The sequence below is a fragment of the Corythoichthys intestinalis genome, chromosome 8 (genome assembly GCF_030265065.1).
Source record: "Corythoichthys intestinalis isolate RoL2023-P3 chromosome 8, ASM3026506v1, whole genome shotgun sequence".
Lineage (NCBI taxonomy): Eukaryota > Metazoa > Chordata > Actinopteri > Syngnathiformes > Syngnathidae > Corythoichthys > Corythoichthys intestinalis.
The window spans coordinates 36,090,625-36,110,334 of NC_080402.1; the positions used below are offsets into that span (position 1 = coordinate 36,090,625).

Consider the following 19,710-nt stretch of genomic DNA (forward strand, 5'->3'; position numbering starts at 1 on the left):
ACTCATTCATGGCATTGTGATTTATGAATTTCATCTAAATTATTTAGGACAAAATAAATGATGTGTAGCTGGAATCAAATGATCGCTGTCAACCCACCCAGTCAAATAGATTGGACGACTAGCACAGTCAGTACCGCTGAAACATGAGCATTCACAGCCAGTCCTGCCAGATTCAATGACATTGGCAGGCAATGAGTTAATTTATTATTTTTCCACGTGAGACTAATTTTAGCAGCCGTAGTGGTTTTACATGCTTTCACACAAGTCACCGAGGCGGGACTATACCGCCGATTGTCTGAGAGGGGGTCAGCCACAAAATCCGCACCGGGTTTTCCGGATTTCCTTCAGCGGGCTTCTCACAGCCTCTAGCTGGTTTTACTCAACTCCTGTCCTGATATCACTCCGCTGGCATGGTTGAGAAGCTGACTTGATTATTGTGATGGTGGCAGGCGACAGCCAGTGACTACACACTTCCGCCACTGCTTCCCATATTCACGTTTGGCTCCGTCTGGACTCTTGATGTCTCACAACAGAATTAAGCGACATCCTTACCGGGATTCCTTACAAACCAATAACCATATGACATGCAAGTTCACTCCGAAACTCCGGAACCCGTTCGGTTCAAGCAACAAAACTTTTTCTCTAAGGACAACACGGTAAAGCGGCTTGCGGACTGTTGCTGCTCGGCGGTGCCGTTGCTGTCTATTTGACCGCTGTATGAATGCGTTCACACCGTCGCCGTATTGTTGGCTTTCCGGTGGAGTTGTTGTGAGTAGCGGAGGGACGCTTCATTGTCAAAGCCTCTCATGTCGGCTCTTATTTGTGATCTGCGGAGCTTGTTTGTTTTTGAACTGTGTTGTGGAGGGAAGAAGACGAGGTCACTCTAGCGCTCGCAGCCACACGACTGCAAGGCTCGCTACCCTTTAAAGCCCCCAGTTGTCGGACGTCACCTCAGGGGCTGTTGACGCTCTGACCTACGGGCTCCAGCCTCAGCTGGCCAGCTCCTTGAGAACCGTCGCTGCGGAGGACGGATAAGGGGTAGACGGTAGGTGGTGGAGGGGGCGGCGGGAGGTGGGAAAGGCAAGCTGGACGTTGGAGAAAAGTTCCTTCAAAATAGCACCCACTCGGCCCAGTGATGGGGGACTTCGCCTCCCCCGCTGCCGGACCCAACGGCAGTATCTGCATCAACAACAGCATGAACCCGGCTGCCGGGAACGTGGTGCCTGCCGGGGCCGTGGGCATACCTAAGCACAGCACGGTCGTGGAGCGTCTGAGGCAACGGATAGAAGGCTGCCGGAGACACCACGTCAACTGCGAGAACAGGTACCAGCAAGCCCACGCCGAGCAGCTGGAGATCGAGCGCAGGGAGACGGTCAGTCTGTACCAGCGGAGCTTGGAGCAAAGGGCCAAGAAGTCGGCCAGTGGGAGCGGCGGCAGTAAGCAACCGCAGATCAAACAGCCGGAGTCGGACTCGGCCTCCTCCACGGAACAGAGGAATAACACGCTCATAGCGGTAAGGACGCGCTTCCAGTGACAGCCAGAAACACCCCACTCACTCACACACTTCCGTAGAAAGTACACAAAACATCACTGGACCACAAACATGCACCGAGCTGCATGAGTACTACACGACTAACTTGCTCACTCATAGCCTACTTGGAAGAGTTGACAAGACTTACTCAGCAGTAATTGTACTCCAACCAAGTGATTTTGTTTGCTAGGGAACAGAATGCGATATCAATATTTAATACTGAACTATTGTTCTTTTGAATTGTTCAGGGCATTCCAAAGGCACTGCTTACTGTTCAACAACGAGTCCTTAACTAACTTTTCACTGCAAAATAACTTCTCCTTTCTTGAGTCAAAAATGTAATATTCTGCAAGTGCGCTTCAGTGTTGAAACATGTTTCCCTGCTCTTAGCAATGAAAGTTAAGGCCCGAGATTTGTAACATGCTTTCTCAGTCAACAGCCCAAATCTTTCAATGGTCCTTGGCGATTCAATCAAATGCTATACCAAAATGTTAAACAAGTTTAAAATATGGACAATTGGACATATAGTATTATAAGATCAATGACCTGAGAAATCAACACACATAAACAAGGACACATTTGTTTTACAGGAGTGCAAACTTCTGATTGCATATGGAGCATCTATTGCCAAGATATATGGGTGTGATTCATTACCCATATCATACAATCAAGTTCCCAGCTGCATATTTTTTTCTACAAACAAAACGCACTAAATTCTACTATAATGAAATTCAACTAATTAGCTGTCATTTACTGCGATTGACGTCCAATCCATTTGAATTCAAATGAATTGGGTGTCTCCTAGTGAAAAACTACCATGGTTGGATGTCAGTAATTTACAATTGGTGATGCAAACAAGCACATTGTTATCATTGGGACCAAACAAGGACACCTCAAATTGCTGCCAGAGTAGTGACAATCATGTTCTGCATTATGGTGCCCATCTTTTGACAGAATAAATGATAGATGCTGAGAGCAAGTTAATCTTACATGTGCCAATATAACAGCTGCACTGGTTTATTATTGGAAAAAAATAGATGAGAAGTGTTATTACTGTTATATTAGACTGCTGTGGTCTTTTGTGGTTCTTACTGTGGTTTTGACCATTTACAATAAATCTGAGTAAAACTTGAAATTGCAAGTGGACATAGACCAATAGAATAGACACTGACAAACTGTGTCAACTCCCTGTTTGCACTGTATCTCCTGTGGGCAGGCTCAGGTTTCCTGAGAAAAGACCAAAGGACTCATGTCTGGAATGTCAACAGTGTCTTTCCTTTTGTTGATGCAATGAGCCCAGGTCCTTTCCTTTTGAGATGCAAAATAAGAGTGTCTTTAATTTCCCGGCCAGTTGTTGTTAAGGAGCAGAGTTAGAACCAATGGACGTATTGCTTTAAGTGCAATGCAGGACCTCCCAGTGGCCCTTGTGGACATTTAACTGAATTGTCATTAGATGATGGGTACAAAAGTATTGAGAGTCGAGGGGCTCCTCTGTCACTAACTATGAGACTTCAAATGCAAACACTATACTCAACAACCTTATGCTTTGGACTGTCAAGATGTTAAGAAGAGGAAGGGAAATGAGCGTGTGTTATGCTTTTTGTATTTTACTCTTCTAAAGAGCAGAGCTGCAGCTAGATGGCTGTATGTAGTCACTGCAGAAGCAGGCACTCTAGGAAAGCCAACCTTGCTGTTGCTCTCACCAAACCCATTGTGTGCACGCATGCAAACACAAATGCCCACAGGGTTATGTTACAGTCTGTTCTTCAAAACACACAGTGTGGAGAAGGTGCGTTACATGCACAATATGTTCAAATCTGAGGTTAGAAAAAATACAGATATTGCAATTTAGTGTTTATAGATTATGTTAAAAAAAGCACCAGTTGAGCAATAAGTGCTTGAATTTCCAGTTATTTTGGTGTGTTTTTATGGTTTAATGCCAGGATTTCCTTCAATTGAAAAATGTGCATACACTTTTTACATAATTACTAATATAACCCAAATAGTTTGCTGCTGCAATAACTACAATCACTATTTGCAATTTTAGTTCAGGTATTCTATGCCCGCTTATTTTGTATTGTCATGTTGATCTAAGAGTTCAGTGCACTCTTTCATGGTTCTTGGAAACTCCTATATTAAGGCAGGGCCAAACCTTTAATTAGGGAAAGCGTGCTTGACTCCCTTACAGTTGCACAGTGGGCAAATTCACATTCATGACTCAGCATAATAGAAACAGTGGCTTCAGTAACTCAGAGGTACTGAAAATAGGCGGGAACTTGGACTGAACCCCTCCAACATAAATATATTGTATTTGTCAAAGATTAACTGGTAAAGTTTAAATGCTGTGATTAGGAAGTATTTGCAAAATGGAATTCTTTACTGGCATGAATATGAGGCCTATTTTTCAAAAATGCATTTTTGTGTCTGAATATGCAAGACTTTAATGTAGTGGCTGAATGAAAAAAAAAAAAAAAGACCACATGTTCATGCTCAGAATCATCTTTATTGGCCAAGCATGTTTGAAGCACACATGGAAATTGTCTCTGGTAGTTACAGTCACACTAGTATTACAAAAACTACAAACAAGGGAAGCCACTATAACAAAAGTTCATTTGGGACATAAGACTTTAGCAATGTTGTGTTGTCCAACAACATAAATAACAGGATCTGTACTGCAGTAACTATGATGTAGTGACAATTGTACAAATGATGCAGTTGTTATGATTAAAAAAACCGAGGCGCTCAGGAATTAGAAAAATAAAAAGCCTTTATTAAATCATGGCTTTGTTCAGATTAAAAATGCCGACATGTTTCGGCCATGTAGACCTTCATCAACACAATCTAAAAGACAATCTAAAATTGAATCATCACTTTTTTGAACCCCACACCGAAGAGCACCAGAAGTATACTTCCTACACCCTGCAGCACTCCATGCACTTCATGTTATACTGATGCAGTTGTTACTTTGTAATGTGATACTTTATGAAATACTGATAAACAACTGTTCTGTAATATATGTATGTACTCTGTAAATAGGGTTGCAAAATTTAATATGGAAGTACTGTCAAAATAAGATACGTAAAACTTGGTGAATGATTGGCAAGGTGCCACAATGGAATCAACTAAGATTGCACCAACTAATCGATTAAATCGATTAATAAATTAGTTGTCAAAGAATTTGATAATCAATTTTTCCCGGCAGCAGCAGTCCCGTTTGGGTCTTTGTTTGCGTGTAATGTGCGCGCGTGTCAGTGATTAGAGTGAGAGAGAAATTCACTGCCAGTCTGCTACACTTAGGTTGGGTTGTTGAATCAATAACTACAAAGTGTCGAGAGTTAGGTTGTCTTTTGTGCTGTTAGATCCAGTGTGCCACCGCCAGAGGTGAGTAAATAAAGCCAACTGTATTGTTTGTATTCTTTGTTGATGAGACATTACTACTTAGCATGGACTGCTAAGATAGTTAGCGATTATGCTAATCAGTGTCTTAGGTTTCCGTTTGTTTTGTGTTTTGGAGAAGCATATTAGCTATTAGTTATTGCTAGATAGTAATGTGTCATTTTTGTAAATAAAGAAGCCACACATGTAAAACCATTCATTTAACACCCTAGAGTAGTGGTTCTTAGTTGGGGTTTGATCGAACCCTAGGGGTTCGGTGAGTAGGCCTCAGGGGTTCGGTGAAGGTTAAAAAATGCTGGGCCCTATTTTGTATGCTGACTAAATGCAGGCAAAATGGCGTTTTAGACCAGATTTTGGACTGATTAATTTAAAGGCTCTATTCCATTTCTTTCAAATGCTATCCCTCTACCCAGGGGTGAAAGTGGGCCAGAACGGTCAGGAACGCAGTTCCGGTATAAGATTTAGGGCCAGAATGCTGTTCCAGTATAAGGTTCAGGGCTGGAATGCTGTTCTGGTCCACGGTGCTTTGATTCCAAAAATATGACGGCAACTGTCAAAACCCAAGGGGAAAAAAATGCTTAGCTGCCACACATGCATTTCACCTCCTAGAAGAAAACAATCTACCAACATCAGATTTAGATACACAAGTGTTAACAACAAGCATAATAAAGTGCTTGTGTAACGTAAGGTTTCCACCAATATTTATTATTTATTTTATTCCACGGATGGCATGGAAGTTTCCCCAGCTGCTGCAGTTATCTGAGTCTGACGATTATGAGTCACGTCAATGTGCGAATGGACGCAGCAAAGCAAAACGCCTGGACTCATTCATCCGTTCAATTGGCTGACATACTGACGTGATCAGCAGAGATAGTTAGCTCTGATTGGTTGAAATGTGCATGTTTTCTGGAACAGCAAATTAAAAAAAAGGTTGAATTGATGCGACAAAAAGGGCAATGCAATATAAAATGGATCAAATCTTTAAGAGCAACAAAGAAATTTAGGTTTTAGTGTTGAGGCTTATTATCATATTTAGTTTTATTTGCTCTGATGGGGAGGTTCAGAACATCTAAGCTGTCAATGTGCAGTTTGGACTTATATTTGTTCATTTATGTGAGGCTACTTATTCATTTCCTTATGATTTAAAAAAGCCAATGTTTGCGCGATCTTCAAAATATATTCTATTTCTCTCTGCATAATATAAGTAATTTGTACTTATTTTTCTGAATGTATGTTACTTATATCTTTATTATTTAAAAAAAATAGAAAAAGGAAATGTTTACATTAACTTCAATTTCAATATACATCCTATGTTCGTAAGTAGTTAAAATTGAGATTTGGCATTTAGTATGTGAAGAAATGAGAGAAAATAAAATTAGGAGATGGAGGTTGGCGTTATTGCTGTTTTTGTTAACTTTTATACTGCAAATCATTGAAAAAAAAATACAATTTTGAATGAAAATCAGTTTTTGTATGTCTTATAGAAATAACTGTGCTAAAAGTTTTCTTTGCATTTCAGTAGTTTAAGAGGTTTGACCCCCCCACACCCACCCCCAAAAAATGGAAAAAAAAAAAAAAAAAACATAAATAAGATTTCTGGCTCCGTGGCGACCTTCACGTTGGGGAGTTCCGGCAAGAAATTCTAGCCACTTTCACCCCTGCCTCTACCTAATTGGATGAGAAATCTGTTTGCTCAGTGGAAGGTTGACTGGCACTTGGTTTAAGGAAGTATAACAGACCTACAGACAGCGTGAACTGCGTGGATATTTTTTTTTTAAATAGCGTCATTTTACACCATAAAAATGGTATGTGATGCAAGGATGCAACAATAAAATGAGAACACAGACATGAAATTAAAAAAAAGGAACAGTGTGAAATGAAATGAGTTTAATTTCAGTTAACGACGTGAAAAAAAAAACAGCAAAAGTCAAAATTATTCATTGTAAATTAGAAATCTGGAAGAAATTTGAACAGGAAATCACTTAGTGTGGATGTTAGCTTGCAAGGTTTTGAATTCATAAAATATGGCTTTATTATGAAATTCCGAAGGGTTCGGTGAATGAACATGTGAAACCTGTGGGGTTAGGTACCTTAAGCAAGGTTAACAACCACTGCCTTAGAGTCTCTTTAAAACACAAGCTCCCATTCACATTGTAAATTGTCATACGAGAGAGTGCTTTGAAATTGGATTCGGATTGTATTTATGAAAAATTGATAAAGAAAACTGATTAATTACAGTCTGCCTTCTTCTTATTCTCAGGCTTAGTTATTGACACAATTTATATCAGCGCTTTGCCCACAAGATGTCAATCAGCAGCACTTTTTTTTTTTTTTTTTTTTTGAATGAACAGGACTTTTGTCTTATTTGTGTACTGCGAAATTATTTTCATGATTTACACTCAGAATCTTTATTAAAAACTTTAACAAGTTTTATGTACCTAAAACTTTACAGCAGACTAAAGTTAAGTCAGGAAGATGTAATAAATTATTATTTTTGAAGGAAATAGTCATCCATTTTGTCTTCATTGTTACTTACAACATGTCTAAAACAACTTCAAGTTGAATTGTAAAGGTAATTGGAAAAAGTGACATTTATCTGATAAATCATTTAATTAATCGTCTCATTAATCGATTATGAAAATAATCATTAGGTGGAGCCCTAGAATCAACTGTTTAAAAAGTTAATGTCTAGAGCAGGGGTGGGCAAAATATTCCACATAGGGTCGCAGTGGGTTCAGGTTTTCGTTCCAACCCATTAAGAGGAAACATTTTCACCAATCTGGTGTCTTGCAAGCGCAATCACTTGATTGCAATCAGGTCCTTCTTGTTCCAGCAGAAACCTCATTGGTTAAACTGTCTTTGCTGGATCTGTCGGAACAAAGACCAGGGCCCATTACGGCCCTTGAGGACCGGTTTGCCCACCCCTGGTCAAGAGAACAAGCTGTTGGAATTCCTGCTAGTTTTACTTTAGGAGCGGGCTCCTCAAGGGCTGCAGTGGGTCCTGGTCTTTGTTCCAACCGATTCTGCACAGACAGTTTAACCAATGAGATTTCTGCGGAAACAGGAAGCACCTGACTGATATCACATGTTTGGATTTGTAAACACCAGACTGGTGAAAAGGTGTCCTCTTGATGGGTTGGAACGACATCCCGCACCCACTACGGCCCTTTGTGAAATTGTTTGTCCATCCCTTTTTTAGTGGGTATAGATCGATAGTGCCTAGCTGAGGGAAAGTGTCAAGACGGTGGCCAGGATTTGGAAGGTCAAAGAGAATTTTGCCTTCCCGTGTCTTATTTCTTGCCTTGTGTAAGTCATATTTAATTTGCTATATTACTTTAGGTGAATATAAAAACATGCCTTACATGATTTAGCTCCAAGTAATAACATTTCCGCTCTTATAGAAACAAAAACACACATTACATCTGAAGATAATTTAATGGCCTTGATGCAGCTCAGGTTAATTTTATGATGTTAAATTTGGGTGGACTGACTCGAATAAATACAGTATTTGATGAGGCTCCTCGGAAAGAAGTCAATACATCTTTAAGACCTACTGTACTTACATTACAATTCAATGAATAATCATATATTATGGTGGCAGAGTGGTTAGCACGCCTGCCTCACACTTCTGAGATTAAGGGTCCAATCTCAGGCTCTGGTCTTCCTGTGTGGTGTTTGCATGCTCACCATTTTTTCCCAGGTACTACGGTTTAGTCCAACAACCAACCCAAAAACATTCATGGTAGGCTATTGGACACTCCAAATTGTCCAGGTTATGAGTGTGTCCGTGAATGGTTGTTCGTATCCTTGTGCCCTGCAATTGGCTGGCAACCGATTCCGGGTGTACCCCGCCTACTGCCCATTGTTAGCTGGGAAAGGCTCCAACACCTGAGAAGCTAAGCAGCTTGGAAGATGAATGAATGGACTATGCATGCAACTTGCATTAGAACTAGGGATGTCCCGATCGCATATTTTTGGGTCCGAGTCACCTGATTTTGAGAATCTGGCGATACTGAGTCCCAATCCGATATGTTCCAAACATGTTACTGTCCCACCGTGCTGCATTCATAATGTGAATTATTTTTAAACAAGAAAAATTTTGAAAAGGGCTTGTTTTTATTTGTCTTTTATTGAGTGAGTCCACTCACACTTTGACGCTCACGCTGCAGAGAACAACCTCTCACTTAAACAATGAGTGGCCACAGCACACTTATGCAAGTTTAACGATGATTGACAGATATGTGCCTTTGATCATAATGCTAAAAAGCTTCTCTGATCAAAGATCAAAGCTACAAACCTGTCAGTCATCGTTAACTTTAAGTATCAAACACACTGCTTAGCAGTAGGGAGGGTGAGGGGCTGTACGAGCATGAAAAACATAAATATATTTTAAAAATTAAAAATATCCTTTTCAACTGATTTCGATCCTCTGAAAAATGGCACGATCGGCCTGATTTGAGATCAGGTGATAGGATCGGGACATCCCTAATTAGGACCATTAATTAGGTTTAACATTGGCATATATGTAATAATGTTGTCAATAAATGTATACATACATTCTTTGTATTGAATGAGTTCAGAGTAGGCATGTGGTGGTATGAGATTTTGACGCTCCATCTCAACATTTTTAGAGACATTTTCTACACATTTCTCTCTTAGTCCAAGTTATGATGCAGGAATGTTAGTATGTTCACCTTATCTAGCTTAATATACGACTACTACTACTAATATTAATTAGATTAGATTCAGATTAATGGAGAGTGAGAGCAAGAGACGGAGCACGTGTGTATAACTCGTATCATTATTTACACATTAGACACACACACCCACCCACCCACCCATCCACCCTCTCTCAACACAGAAAGTCGCCAGAGAGAAAAAACACCACAGGCTGTATTATGAAAATGTTAAATTTGAACAGATGTGTACAATGGCGGAAGGCATAACAAAAGTAGGCTAATGGTAGAGATGAAAAAAGTTAGCCGTCTTGGCATGCTAACTAGCCACGTTATATGCCTCGTAAACAAGCTTACGTTATAGTTCATGTTTTGCCATCGCTAGACACACTAAACATACTGGAGTGAACTCTCATAGCTGGTGGGAAACGTTCATGATTAGGGATGGGAATCGAGAACTGGTTCTTACAGGGATCCGGTTCCGCGTGTATTAATTCCATGGAATGGTTTGACAGATTACCTAACGATTCTCTTATAGATTCCAAACTGTATAATCAATTTCATGGATTTGACACATGATACACACCAACAAGCAAGCAATTATCACAACATGAATGCTCACAATGTAACCACCCACTAAGTGTACCAGGAGGTGTCGCCGCCGAGTGAAAAGCAGTGGTATTCACAGGCCCAGTCATTATTCATGAGACTACTTAAAGAAATGGTGATTTTTCCCAAAAAGTCTATTAATGGGTCTATCATATTCTCGCAGAATACTCTATACGAAAAATATAATATATATGCATCTTAAATAATCCTAAACGATTTTATTAACAATTTTAATACTCCTGTTAGAAAGATTTCATGGGTATGCGTTCATTCTAATAGCAGCCAGTCAGTTTCCTGTTATTGTCCTACGTCATGCGCGCAGCGTATTCTGGGACCGAGAATAGGCGTAAGGTGCGCATTTCGAGCAGACGGCCACCTGTTAGAGGAAATATTAATTTTTGTGCGTCCATGAACGAATGTAAGTATTTCCTCTTCATGCCATAAAGTTCTTATGATAAATTACAGCCGTTATCAGCGCGTCTGTTTCGTGTTTTTACTGTGGCTGGTTGCTCTGCTCGTCCTCGCTGCGTCGAGGAGAGTGTTGTTTACATTACATTCACGTTGCACATTTGTGTTAAGAGGTAATGTCTTAGTTTAGCATCTTAAGATGATGATGTACATCCACATGAGTGTACAGTGCTTAGTTTTCGCCACTTTTATGGCCAAGATGACCGCACGTGCACGCAACGTGCTTGTGGGTTATGCGCGCGCCACTCGCGCCCCAACCATTATATTCGCGTTGCACATTTGTGTTAAGAGGGAATGTGTTAGTTTAGAATTTTAAGATTATGATGTACATCCATGGGTGTACAGTGCTTAGTTTTCGCCATTTTTATGGCCAAGATGACCGAACGTGCACGCAGCGTTCTTCCGGCTATTATCAGCTTCACAGTCAATTTGCATTGTTTATTGCATCAGCACTAATTTTCTTTCTTTTCAGAACCACACATACTAGTATATCCACACATTCCAGTCTTTCACACACATATAAATTAGGGCTGTCAAACGATTAAATTTTTAATCGAGTTAATTACAGCTTAAAAATTAATTAATCGTAATTAATCGCAATTAATCGCAATTCAAACCATCTATGAAATGTGGTATATTTTTCTGTAAATTATTGTTGGAATGGAAAGATAAGACAAGATGGATATATACATTCAACATATGGTACATAAGGACTGTATTTGTTTATTATAACAATAAATCAACATTATTAACATTCTGTTAAAGTGATCCATGGATAGAAAGACTTGTAGTTCTTAAAAGATGAATATTAGTACAAGTTATAGAAATATTATAATAAAACGCCTCTTAATGTTTTCGTTTTAATAAAATTTGTAAAATTTTCAATCAAAAAATAAACTAGTAGCCCTATTCTATCCTCAATGTGTGTGAGTACACAAATTGACAGATAGCGAACATAAGTTCCAAAAAGAAATCTGACAGTGTGGCAAAGCTGCATGGGCTTTACTGAAGTCATCTCTTTTTGACAGGAGCACATTTCTTGTATTTTTGTAAAACTGAAAATAACAAGGCAATGTGTCAATAAATCACAAAATAACATAAAATGTACACACACGTGTCCATTTGAGCAGTAGCACTAGCCAATTAGCTCACAAGCATCTAACAATTTAACTGCATTTCAGCATATATGTGAACAAATTCAAATACACATCATCAATAACTATCTAATGCTCATGAATATAAACAAAGGAGGAATATAACTCACAAGCGATGCATGTGATGGGGCTATGAGAACTGCCACTGAATACTGGATGCGGACGTTAGCTGGTCTGAATAGCACTGTCTATTAGTGTGAGTTCGCGTCGACATATAATAACGTCAGAAAAGCACGCCGAAACCCAAATAATCAGCTGCACTGAATGGGCAGCAGAGGGCGACATTACGCCACATAACATATGCAAGTCACACCCAAGCGCCAGCAGAGGGCAGAAAAACTCCATAAAACACAATTAACAAGTTGGCCTTTCACTGTACTGACATTTAAATCTGTCTGAGCGGGCGTAGTGCGTTAATTGCGTCAAATATTTTAACGTGATTAATTTAAAAAATTAATTAACGCCCGTTAACGCGATAATTTTGACAGCCCTAATATAAATACATCTACATCTTTTCACGCATGCTCCCACCTACTCATTGAATGATTCTCATATCAAGTGCCATTGCCTGTATATAGTTGTGCATGTTGCCAAGTTGTATTAAAAGTGCCAAAGACCAACTCCACTCTCCGATCCTTGTGCTCTAACCGACACCCTGAGGCGAATGAACCATAAAACGTATTGAACCCAGAACCTCATACAGTCCATTAGTCCAAATTAGAATCGATACGAGAATTGATAAAGAATCGAATCGTTAAGCAATATCGAGAATGGAATCGGAATCGTTAAAATCTTATCAATTCCCATCCCTATTCATGATAGCATTTACTTACCTTAAATTTTGTGTAAAGTGACGGATGATGGTCACGTAAATGTGAACTCATGTCGGAGGTGTTGCCTGCACGTCGGCTGTCCTTCCTCATCTAAACCGCGGCCGTTTGTTAGTTTTCGGTAGCTGAAATACACCCTTACTAGCAACCAGCTCAGGTGTAGTTTTGACAGCGAGAGCAGTGTCACTGGACACACAGGACAGAACAACATTCGGAGTGGGAGGGGTGAGCGCTGCCATGCTAAGCAATTTCTCGCTTTTTTGGGGGGGACAAAAAAATTGCGAATGCCATACTACGGTATGACGGAAAATTTTAGTGGTTTTAAAACCGTGACGTTTTCATACCATGGTTCTTGAAATTCAGTAGGCTATTGGCTGAATTGTTGCCCACCGTGTTGCGCCCAGTGTCTGCCACTGCTGCATGATGCATCCCTTTGCTCACTAAACCTCCGTGGGGCGCAGCTGAATGAGTGTCTCAGCAACAAGGACATAGGGTGGCCGCTGTCACCAATGCTTTCCATTAAGCACTCGTCCACCAGCCGCCCTCCATCCTCATCCTGCCGGCACTCTTCCAATGGCCAGAACTCAAGATTTCCCTTGTGGTACTCAATGATTTTTGTCCCCCCTCCTTTTATGCTACGTTGCAGCTCACCAAGCTCACCTAACCCTATGATGTAGCCGTTTCACCGTGCTTTATTAGACACATCCCAAATAAGTTTTGGGGATAGCAGGATGGCTAACTGTGTGTGTAGTTGTGGAAATGGGACAAGTTACAATGAATAAGGAAGTTGCATTTGCTTCAAATAGCCACTATAGTAGGAATGACTTAGTCTTTGTGTAGTTGACGGCGAGGGGGCGCTACTGAATCCATGCCAGTTGGTGACGTCATCTAGTCACCTCCCTTTTTAGCCACACCAAAAAAATCAGGCAAATTGAGGAGGCAAATAAGACATTATTGCTATATATTAGCATTTCACTTCTAAATTGTTGTTTTCAACACTTACATTAAAAATGTTTCAGGTCTGTAGAAAATGAACATAACCTTACAGGGACTGTAAAACTTGAAAGGATTGGCTGACTATCTCAATGTGATGTTTTATTTATACTTTATTTCTCTAGGCAAAACCAAGAGACTGAAACATGCTTCCTGCTAGTTTTCAAAATTTCAAAATGGTTCTGATTAGATTGTAGTCAACGCTTTATTGTCATTTAGTAATCCTGATTACAGCATTCACTTAAGTCAAGTTCGATTTTTCCCCAGTGTTCCACCTTTGGGCCACAATGTTTTCTTCGAGGTACAGTCCTTTTTTTTTTTTTTTTTTTTGACACAACATTCAGTCAGCTTTACTTGCTTAAAAGCCACCAGTGTACAGCTGTGAGGCTGATGTGCACTGTGAGGGGTATGTTAGTCCCAAAACACTTTGGCTCAGGACAACCTGTCTTTGGTTGTACTCACCCCTTGGCGTCCACCTCGCAAAGGAATGCCGATCACACACGCACACGCGCACTGTCTCATGTAGTGTTGTTCGGCTCAACTCCTGGAAGCCCATGCCGGAGTGTGGGCGGCTGAGTTTTCATGAATCTGAGGCCTTCCTCTGTCCCTCCCTCCCTTCCTCTCCTCCCTCTTCCCCCTGTGTTCACCACTTCTCTGGTTTCAGCTTTAGTAAAGCACTAATGTAGCGTAGATGATCTTGAGTGCTATATTTAAACTACTGAGCTGGCATGGAGCTGACACTCAACAGTACGCACAAGCATATGTACGCACGCATTGTGTGACGTCGATTTAAAACTGGGACGTCACTGTCATGTGGTTTGGGCTCAGACACTATTTCACTGCTCCTTGCAGTTTTCTTTGATGAGAGTTGTAATTGTTTGTCCATTTGTATTTCGTTTTTCGGGGGTTCTTGCTGTTTCATGTAGCTTTTTATAACTTATATGTCTTCATTAGCTTCCTCACTACCTTGCCCCTCAGTTCCTGTGCACACATTCTGGTTGTTTTTATTCTGGGGTTGCTGCAAACCACATTCCCTCCTCCCACGCTTGTTCACATGTTCTACAGGAACACACACAGTGCAGACCTTTGCAGTTATCCCTTCTTTCAGAGGGAGTGAACAAAAACTTCTTACATTTCGTTAACTGAAAATAAACCATCGGGAAATAGTTTAAAAATGTCACACTAAGATATTGAATAACAAATAACAAAATAACAAATCTATTTTTCTTTTTATAAATTTTACCCCTTATTTTGAATGTTTGCACAATCAACTTCAACAGAGTCTGCTTGAATCTTTGTTTAAAGGTCAGTCTATAGATTTCTAACAGTAGTTTTAGCACTCAAGCTCATTCCTGAAAAGTTTTTTTTTCCAACTTGACTGCATATATTGTCAAAGCCTATACAGTATCAATGAATTTTTGTACTTTTACAAATACAGTACCAGTACATGCGGATAGAAATCTAGTGTTGTTACTAGAGCTATAACGAATACTCGAGCAACTCGAGTAACTCGAGTTTAAAAACTGATCCGAGTAATTTTATTCACCTCGAGGAATCGTTTAAATTTGCCAGCTCTAAGCATCACGTTTTGCCTGGACTACTTTTAATGCGGGACAACGCGCTGACGTCACGTGCGTAGAGGAAGAAGCAATAATTAAAAAAAAAAAAAAACCTTACTGCAGCTGACAGTTGCTACAAACTACGCCGACGTTGCTAAAAACTACGCCCGCATGATGCAAGTCCGGTAGCAGGTAGTGTCCGATGCGTCTCATAGATATCGCATGCATTTAGGACTAGATGCGAAATGACAGACTAGGCAGTGTCTGGGCAGCGTTAGTAAACAGCCGCCATATTTAAGCAGTAGACTTCTCGGCGCTAATAAATATAACGTTACTGTCACTCGCTCACGTAACGTTAGCCTTTTGGAGGGCTAGGTTTCGATTGATTATGACCACTGTCGATGCGTGGCTAACGCATCTGTAAAAACTAAGGGTGTAACGGTACATGTGATAGTATTGAACCGTTTCGGTACGTGGTAGTCGGTTCGGAACGGACGCGTACCGAACGAGTTTCTGACGTAATATAACCCTTACTTTTCGAGGCTGTGAGTTACAGGTTACAGGTGGGTTACAGTTTCTTTGTGTAGATTATATTTACTCCCGTCTTCTCTACTATAATGAGGACCAACACGGTAGGGGAGTCCAGAAACGTCAACGGCGCGACAACGTGGCAGCCGCGAGAACGCAGTGAAACGCGGGCGTTAGAGTCAGTCAGCCAATGCACACCAGTCGCAGTGCGGCCGCGTGTTAGATGCGTCCCAGAAGCTGCTCAACGCGACGCACGCGAAAAGAACGGCAGAGTTTATTATTTGACGCGAGACGCGGCCCTCCTGCGTCAATACTACTAGCTTGGATCGGGCCGGAAGTCACTCGTGTAATAATACAGTGGATCCGGTCGATTTTCAAACTAATTTGCCTTCGTAACCTACTTTTTGAGTCCATCAGATCTGCTGAGTGGTAGATCGGGGCACAGTTGACTTGTCTTTGTTGATTTACTGCTGTCTTCTCTGCTATAAAAATAACCAACACAGCCCTGTGTTCAATACAAAACCCTACCACAACAAAACAAGTAGGAACTAATATTCACATAGGAACTAAAGTTATACAACATAAAATATACAATATAAATGAATACTACATCATATTTGTAAAATATAAACGCATCATAAAATTAATAGCCCATAAATAAAATAAATTAAAATGAGCTAAAACACCTGTAATTAAATAATAAAAATAATACACACATCCTGCTTAATACAATTATGTATTAAGTTCTGTGTGGTGCTTTAACTTGAGAAAATCCACCAATAAAGCTTTTGAAAACCGTTCATAAGAAAAGAAAAAGTTTCATTGAAGCATTTCATTTTTAAAATACATGTTAAAATCCTTGTCATTGGGATTGCTTTTCTCTTTAGCACAGGACTTCTTTCTTTCAGAACGAAAGCTGACCAATACGCGGGGTCTGAAAGGCAAATTGTTCTTGGATTATGTTTAAATACCCGCTACTTTTTGAGCAGAATTCTAGCGTTGTATAGGCTAATGTTCCTATTGTTAAAAGCACAAACGTGTGTAATAAACAACTAGCACATTTATATTTTGCATTTTGTTTTTTTTACTGTCCCGAAAATGAACCGAACCGTGACCTCAAAACCGAGGTATGTACAGAACCGAGATTTTTGTGTACCGTTACACCCACGAGTTCCGTTCCTACGCTGGTGACGTAACCCGAATTTCCGCGCAAGTCAGAATTAACCCTTTAACCCTTGAGAGTCGAAGGACGCGCCGGCGCGTCCTCAGCGCACGTCGTCTTTGAAGCGCCCTCACGTTGTAATTACGTCACCCACATGCCGTTGGTTGGTCTCGTTTTAAAGTGCGGAAGTTGCGGTTTACTCTCGTTATTATTTGAAGTCAATCGACCAACTAAAACGTGAGATATTGTCATTTAAGTTTTATAGTTTTATTGTCCTCTCAAAAAAACATTAAAACGCTGCATGGATCATTTGTTTATGTCTATATTTCCATCATTGTCCTTTTTCAAAACGGAAGCGCCATGAAAAAAACACAAATCAAACGAACCTTTTCGAAGTCACAGTGGAAGCACAAAATGCGTTTTTTTTTTAATTTTTTATAAATATAACTGCCGTGCGAGATTCCACCGAACGAGAGGGAGGAGTGTTCTGAAGCAGCGAGGTGGCGAGCAACGGCCGTTTGGATCGAGCAGCGACTTTGTGTGACTTTGAGAATGAACGGAAAACTAAATTTAGCGCAATCAATTGTGCTTTTTGATTAACTTGAGGAAGAGGATGGTCCAAATTCGTCATCATCGTCTTCTTCGGAAGAGTCCTCGAGTGAAGATAGTGACGGATTTGAACACGTGGGTGACGCCATCGACGAGCAGAGGTAAGCCAACTCACTTTTTTTTTTTTTTTTTAAATGCTGAAAAAGTTTCTTTTGAAAGTTTCTTTTGATATTGCAAGACAAAGTTAATTTTGATGCAATATAAGTGTGTGTTCGTGTATATAATAATAAAATGTGCATATCAGATCAAAGTCGTACGTGCACTATGTGTATCCCAGGCAGGAATTTATAATTTGTGGTGTTCTTCTTTCTATATGAAGATTAGGGATGTAGCACATATTCAGCTATGGTAGTCTTTCTATTGTCATACATATAGATTTCCATTATTATTTATTGCTGTATATATTTTTATTTTATACTGTATTATTTTCATAAATACTAACTTTTTTTCATTTACATTTATAGTGACAATGAAAGTAAAGTGAAATGAAAATGGAAGGGTGGAAGTGTGGAAAGAGGACCGACACCCCATGGAAGTTTGGCCTGTGTGATGTAGCCCTGTGTCTAATTCCAGGACGAAACTGCTTTTCGGAGTGGCATGCCTGAAAAAAATTTAACTTGTTTATTGTAAATATTTTTGAAAATACTTTTTTCCCCAATATTATATATATATATATTTTCCCCACAATCAGTCTTCTCAATTTGTGTATATAAATGTGTGTTCAAGAAGCTTGATTGTGTGTACATAGTTTTCATCAGGTGATGGGCCGCAATACCTAAACTAATAAAGAGATGGCCTCTAAACACTTTTTGTGTTAGATGGTATATATTTTTTCACTGTTCTTCACTGTTTGGTCTGCTGTATATAACCTGTTTTGACTAGAGCATGTATAAAGGCAAAAAACGCCTATGGCTATACCTGTTGTTTATGTTGAATTGTCAAATATAAGACTATTTATTCTAAATTTTTTTGGTTGAATGTTCATCCTAACATGTTGAATAAATATTACAAAGTTTCAAAATGGTTCGTTACGCATGTTTGGTTGTCAATTCGACATCAATATTAAAGATTTTGACAAAACGATTTTGAAATTTTTGGTCTTTTTGGGCCCAAAATGATGATTTATAATTGGTCAGTGAAGGAAATAACAGTTTGGACATGAAGTTCAAGGTGTCACAAAAAAAGGGACCAAACCATGCCATCGTAAACAATTCTTTCTTTGAAATATAAAGGCAACTTCAAAGGCATGCAAAATCAGACAAAATAGGCCCAGACCTTAAAGGGTTAAGTACCCCAAAATAACTATCAAAAAAGTCCAAAGGTATTGTATTTTGTTTAATAAAGGAAGATACACTGCCCTCTGGGTCTGGCTGGACTATCATTTTGTATGTCAGAAGCAGACTTGGACATCTGACACTGATAAAGGATAGCTGTGCTCTGGTTTGGCCCACATAAAGCTGTAAGTTGTTTCAGCTAATATATGTTTGTGTATGCATTTGTAATTAAGTTTACAGCTACAGTTTGTAGCTACTTGTGAGCGATTTGCTATGAGAATTGTAAATATGTTAGCATTCATAGCATTTAAGCTAGCAGACTTTTGTTAGGTAAAATAAGCCAATTTAATCTACTAAATTTACACATTGATCAGACTAGATGGACGTTTGAACAATTTTGTGTCAAGTGTTTTACTGTTAAAATGCGTGTCGTTTTGAACATTAGTGTACATATGTGTTGTACAGTTTTACAAATTGTCAAAAGTGAAGGAAGTAAAAAGCTTCAAAAAGCCCAATTACCTTGTTTGCGGTCTGTAAAGCTGAACAACTTCAAGTTAAGTGAGGACAGAACACGTCATATTAATAAAGTAAAGTAAAAAATAAAATACTGTGAGGTACAATAATGTGCTTAATAAGTGTTTATGCGATTAAAAAAAAAAAAAAAAAAAAAACGACTGGAGACAAAATGGCGGACGAGACTCCGGCGTTGTAAAATCAGAATTGCGTAGGTCCAGTACGTTTGTAACCTGGGGACTACCTGTACTCATTTCATTGTGAATAATATCCCATCAAATAAGTAAATCCACGGCTAGATGCGAGAGATTGACGGACTGTACGCACTGGAAAATTTGAAATATGAGGTGCATCAACACTATAGGTTCAAAGGATTGTCAACTGGACAAAAGTCAGGCAATTTGGAAA

General features: G+C 39.7%; 1 protein-coding gene across 1 annotated transcript in view; it reads left to right on the forward strand.

Annotated features, from left to right (window-relative positions):
* Positions 1-397: 397 nt before the first annotated feature.
* Positions 398-19,710, forward strand: part of maml3 (mastermind-like transcriptional coactivator 3) — a 194,806-nt gene continuing 175,493 nt past the window's right edge. The window contains exon 1 of the mRNA XM_057844041.1: positions 398-1,513. Within this exon, the coding sequence (XP_057700024.1) occupies positions 1,136-1,513 (378 nt within the window). The 5' untranslated portion in view covers positions 398-1,135. The remainder of the gene's footprint in view (positions 1,514-19,710) is intronic.